Source organism: Trypanosoma melophagium, assembly GCF_022059095.1.
Source record: "Trypanosoma melophagium isolate St. Kilda chromosome Unknown ctg31segment1, whole genome shotgun sequence".
NCBI classification, from domain to species: domain Eukaryota; phylum Euglenozoa; class Kinetoplastea; order Trypanosomatida; family Trypanosomatidae; genus Trypanosoma; species Trypanosoma melophagium.
Window position 1 is genome coordinate 1 of NW_027125165.1, and position 6,227 is coordinate 6,227.

General features: G+C 43.9%; 2 protein-coding genes across 2 annotated transcripts; both read left to right on the top strand.

The window, feature by feature from the left end:
* Positions 1-1,230: 1,230 nt before the first annotated feature.
* Positions 1,231-2,403, top strand: LSM04_000398 (Peptidase M8; the record flags this gene model as incomplete). The annotated part of the gene is made up of 1 exon (XM_067335072.1): positions 1,231-2,403. The coding sequence occupies one exon, from the start codon at positions 1,231-1,233 to the stop codon at positions 2,401-2,403; it is 1,173 nt and encodes a 390-aa protein (XP_067189251.1).
* A 2,159-nt stretch (positions 2,404-4,562) lies between these two features.
* Positions 4,563-5,756, top strand: LSM04_003882 (Peptidase M8; the record flags this gene model as incomplete). The annotated part of the gene is made up of 1 exon (XM_067336203.1): positions 4,563-5,756. One exon carries the CDS (start codon positions 4,563-4,565, stop codon positions 5,754-5,756), a length of 1,194 nt encoding a protein of 397 aa, XP_067189252.1.
* Positions 5,757-6,227: the final 471 nt, after the last annotated feature.

Here is a 6,227-nt window from a genome sequence, read left to right on the forward strand (position 1 = left end):
TCCATGCGTCAGCTGCTGTGTATTGCACTGTTCCTGTTGTACTGCACCTGCGGGTGCTTTGCTGCCAGTGTTGTGCAGCAATTACCACAGAAAGGGCAAAGTGCTTTGCAGACGTACACCGTCAGTGCTCCTGAAGAAGCTGATGATAAGAGTGGTCCGGAATGGCAGCCCATCCGCATTGCCGTGTATACAGAACGTGTGGAAGATGTGCTAACATATTGCAAAACGATGAAAGGGCTGGAAGACTACGAAGGACTTGAAGAAGAATTTGAAGAGTTCTGCGGTGATGAGAATAATAAGAAGATAATACCGAAACAGAGGGATATTCTTTTAAAGGAGGTCTTGCCTAAAGCTATCAAACTGCACACTGATCGCATTAAGGTAAAACGAGGGGAGGAGAACCTAAAGATCAGAACCATTAGTGGAGAAGAAACTCAGGAAGAGTGCGTAGAATTTGTGATTCCCGAAAAGCATGAAAACGATGGTATTCCCAATGCTGATTTTGTTATTTACGTGAGTCTCTCCACTACGAGAGGCGTTGCGATTTGCAGTAAAGATGACGAAGGGAGACCAACGTCTGCCGTTATTAAATTCGTTGTGAAGGATATAAAAGCAACACGGCAGTATATTCGCTTTACTGCACATGAGATTGCGCATGCTCTTGGATTTGAAGGTGAGTTTATGAAAGCACTGGGAATAACAGTACCCCGCAAGGGTGATCTACAATCTACTCGAGGCCGTGGAAGATCTGACTTTGTGAAATTTGAAAAAACTGTTGAAATACTGAAGAATCATTACAACTGTCAAAAGGATGAAGTGAAGGGTTTGCCGTTGCAAAGTGCGAATTACTGGACCCACAGTCACTGGGAGAGGCGTCTTGCGAAGGATGAATTGATGAGTACGTACATTGGTGAACCCACTGGCATGTATTACACTGCACTGACACTTGCCACATTTCATGAAATGAAATTCTACAGCGCCAATTTCAGCATGGCAGAACCGATGAGCTGGGGAAAACAATTTCGGTGTGAATTTCTTCAAGGTAAACAGTATCCAACACATACTGAATACCCCAACATGTTCTGCAAGAAAGAAGAACTGAATAATATCCTACAGTGCACCTCGGACCGCTTTGCCCTTGGTATGTGTTTGACGCAAAATGACCGTGAGAAGTTACCCGAGGGATACCATTATTTCATCGACGGAAGTGTCGAGTCGGTAAATGACTTGATGGATGGTGATCCAATCATCAGACCCTTGGTGGGTACTGCCTGTGAGGGTGGAGATGAGACTCTGTTGCCTGGCAGTCTTTTCGGACGAGAATCACGGTGTTTAAGCGCTAAAGATTTAGTTCTACGTGATCCAAAAGGCCAAAAAAAACCTAACATTGCTGGTGTTTGTGCAAAAGTGAAGTGTGGTAATGACAAGACGGTGAGTGTACAACTCAAAGGATATGAGCAAAATGATAAGCAGTGGCATGAGTGCAGCGGAGACAAGGCAACCGTTGAATTGGATGGTTCAGTGTTCAGTAATGGTACTATTGAATGCCCCAAATACGAAGAAGTGTGCACCGGGTTGCCGAAAACTGAAACTCTCACCATTAAGTTTTATAATGGCCCACAAGGTGGTGATGTGTACGACACTGTTGTGAAGGAAGATGAAGATGAAGAGGAAGAGCAGACAAACACGGAACATACGCCTGTATCTCCCGCACCCAATCCTGATGATAATGTCGAGAAGGAAGTAAATGTGCCAACTGTGAATGAGAAGAATGGAACACAGACGGATACGAAACCAGAGAGTACAGTGGATACCTTACCGCAAGTGCCACCCAATACGAGTGTAGAGGTGAAGGAGGAGAAGGAGGAGGAGAAGGACGATGATGACGACAACGAGACTACTGTGACACCCAGTGGTGATGCAACAATATCATCAACAACAGAAGAGGACAATGTGAGCCAGTCCGCTGACACAGCAACCGTTCCCAGCGATGAATCTCATGACAACGTCAGCGACAATTCGAACACAAGCGTAATTCCACCACACAACATGGATTCATCACAGAAGGAGGATTCATCAAAACCCGGGAATGCACCAGAAACTAAAGACTCACAGCATCACGAGAAGACACCGCAGGACGAAGCTCCACAGGAGGAGGAAATTCCACCGAAAGAGGGAGAGTCATCAAAGTCAGAATCCCCTGATAACAACAACACAGGTAGTTTGGCAAATGAACAAGGTGATCACAACACGGAGAAGGATACAGATTATAGTGAAGTTGAAAGCAGCAAAAACCCTACCGGTGTCAGTTCTGGGAAGGACAGTGACAGCAGCATCGCTATCTCGTTCTTTGGACCTCTTATGCTTCTTGTGTGTGCTGTTGCTGCCGTGGGGGCCCTGTGAGCACCACACGCGTACTCTAACTTATATAGTCCTATAATGTTTTTCCTTTTCTTCAATTTATATACGCATAAGCAATAATTGATTCCCTTCCCTTCCCTTCCCTTTTTTCTTTTCTTTTTTTGGCTGGGCTCGCAGCGGTCTTCACTTTCCTTGTGGAAGACTGCATAGCTATTAATATTTTTGGATTATATATATCTCTGTATCTATATACCTGTATATACACTCGGTGATTTTTTCTTTTTTCTTTTTGAAAATAATAATTATTATACGCTACTTATACACACCGCGCTGCTCTGTGCTGCTTCTCGGTTCTCTGTCTCGGGTGTACAAAGGTACACACATACCGAGTGCAAGGGGAACTGGGATGTGGTCGCCTGTGTTTTTTTTTTACTGGTTGGGGGATTCTTCTAAATGATTTTTTTTCTCTTTAAATGGGTTATGTAGGGGAGATGCACATTTGAATACAGGAGTTGTCTTTTGTGAGTATTGATGTCTCTTATCCTTGTGTGTTTGGCTGTATTGTTTTTTTAAATGTATTGCTTCTTTTTCTCTTTTTCTTTGCCCTCCCCAAGTCTCTCTTAAGGATTCTGTGCGATAGACACACTGTGATTGATGGTGTGGCACACATATCTCTCTTTGTTTGCGTCCTTTAACTGTTGTGGTTCGATGTGACTGCAGCAGGGGCCATTGTTCCTATTCCTACCGTAAACCTTGATATTGCATTTACTGTGGGGTGTTGTTATTATTGTTTCTGATAGCATTACTATTAATGTATACGTGTGTTTGATTCTCTGCTGTAACCTATATATACATACATGTATCTCTCTATACTCATCTCTCCTTCTCTTTTACTGTGCATGCTATTAGAAGAGCAACTCAGACTCACTCACACTCACAAACACACTCACAGTAAGAAATGACAAAGTGCTCCATGCGTCAGCTGCTGTGTATTGCACTGTTCCTGTTGTACTGCACCTGCGGGTGCTTTGCTGCCAGTGTTGTGCAGCAATTACCACAGAAAGGGCAAAGTGCTTTGCAGACGTACACCGTCAGTGCTCCTGAAGAAGCTGATGATAAGAGTGGTCCGGAATGGCAGCCCATCCGCATTGCCGTGTATACAGAACGTGTGGAAGATGTGCTAACATATTGCAAAACGATGAAAGGGCTGGAAGACTACGAAGGACTTGAAGAAGAATTTGAAGAGTTCTGCGGTGATGAGAATAATAAGAAGATAATACCGAAACAGAGGGATATTCTTTTAAAGGAGGTCTTGCCTAAAGCTATCAAACTGCACACTGATCGCATTAAGGTAAAACGAGGGGAGGAGAACCTAAAGATCAGAACCATTAGTGGAGAAGAAACTCAGGAAGAGTGCGTAGAATTTGTGATTCCCGAAAAGCATGAAAACGATGGTATTCCCAATGCTGATTTTGTTATTTACGTGAGTCTCTCCACTACGAGAGGCGTTGCGATTTGCAGTAAAGATGACGAAGGGAGACCAACGTCTGCCGTTATTAAATTCGTTGTGAAGGATATAAAAGCAACACGGCAGTATATTCGCTTTACTGCACATGAGATTGCGCATGCTCTTGGATTTGAAGGTGAGTTTATGAAAGCACTGGGAATAACAGTACCCCGCAAGGGTGATCTACAATCTACCCGAGGCCGTGGAAGATCTGACTTTGTGAAATTTGAAAAAACTGTTGAAATACTGAAGAATCATTACAACTGTCAAAAGGATGAAGTGAAGGGTTTGCCGTTGCAAAGTGCGAATTACTGGACCCACAGTCACTGGGGAGAGGCGTCTTGCGAAGGATGAATTGATGAGTACGTACATTGGTGAACCCACTGGCATGTATTACACTGCACTGACACTTGCCACATTTCATGAAATGAAATTCTACAGCGCCAATTTCAGCATGGCAGAACCGATGAGCTGGGGAAAACAATTTCGGTGTGAATTTCTTCAAGGTAAACAGTATCCAACACATACTGAATACCCCAACATGTTCTGCAAGAAAGAAGAACTGAATAATATCCTACAGTGCACCTCGGACCGCTTTGCCCTTGGTATGTGTTTGACGCAAAATGACCGTGAGAAGTTACCCGAGGGATACCATTATTTCATCGACGGAAGTGTCGAGTCGGTAAATGACTTGATGGATGGTGATCCAATCATCAGACCCTTGGTGGGTACTGCCTGTGAGGGTGGAGATGAGACTCTGTTGCCTGGCAGTCTTTTCGGACGAGAATCACGGTGTTTAAGCGCTAAAGATTTAGTTCTACGTGATCCAAAAGGCCAAAAAAAACCTAACATTGCTGGTGTTTGTGCAAAAGTGAAGTGTGGTAATGACAAGACGGTGAGTGTACAACTCAAAGGATATGAGCAAAATGATAAGCAGTGGCATGAGTGCAGCGGAGACAAGGCAACCGTTGAATTGGATGGTTCAGTGTTCAGTAATGGTACTATTGAATGCCCCAAATACGAAGAAGTGTGCACCGGGTTGCCGAAAACTGAAACTCTCACCATTAAGTTTTATAATGGCCCACAAGGTGGTGATGTGTACGACACTGTTGTGAAGGAAGATGAAGATGAAGAGGAAGAGCAGACAAACACGGAACATACGCCTGTATCTCCCGCACCCAATCCTGATGATAATGTCGAGAAGGAAGTAAATGTGCCAACTGTGAATGAGAAGAATGGAACACAGACGGATACGAAACCAGAGAGTACAGTGGATACCTTACCGCAAGTGCCACCCAATACGAGTGTAGAGGTGAAGGAGGAGAAGGAGAAGGAGAAGGACGATGATGACGACAACGAGACTACTGTGACACCCAGTGGTGATGCAACAATATCATCAACAACAGAAGAGGACAATGTGAGCCAGTCCGCTGACACAGCAACCGTTCCCAGTGATGAATCTCATGACAACGTCAGCGACAATTCGAACACAAGCGTAATTCCACCACACAACATGGATTCATCACAGAAGGAGGATTCATCAAAACCTGGGAATGCACCAGAAACTAAAGACTCACAGCATCACGAGAAGACACCGCAGGACGAAGCTCCACAGGAGGAGGAAATTCCACCGAAAGAGGGAGAGTCATCAAAGTCAGAATCCCCTGATAACAACAACACAGGTAGTTTGGCAAATGAACAAGGTGATCACAACACGGAGAAGGATACAGATTATAGTGAAGTTGAAAGCAGCAAAAACCCTACCGGTGTCAGTTCTGGGAAGGACAGTGACAGCAGCATCGCTATCTCGTTCTTTGGACCTCTTATGCTTCTTGTGTGTGCTGTTGCTGCCGTGGGGGGCCCTGTGAGCACCACACGCGTACTCTAACTTATATAGTCCTATAATGTTTTTCCTTTTCTTCAATTTATATACGCATAAGCAATAATTGATTCCCTTCCCTTCCCTTCCCTTTTTTCTTTTCTTTTTTTGGCTGGGCTCGCAGCGGTCTTCACTTTCCTTGTGGAAGACTGCATAGCTATTAATATTTTTGGATTATATATATCTCTGTATCTATATACCTGTATATACACTCGGTGATTTCTTTCTTTTTTTTTTGGAAATAATAATTATTATACGCTACTTATACACACCGCGCTGCTCTGTGCTGCTTCTCGGTTCTCTGTCTCGGGTGTACAAAGGTACACACATACCGAGTGCAAGGGGAACTGGGATGTGGTCGCCTGTGTTTTTTTTTTTACTGGTTGGGGGATTCTTCTAAATGATTTTTTTTCTCTTTAAATGGGTTATGTAGGGGAGATGCACATTTGAATACAGGAGTTGTCTTTTGTGAGTATTGAT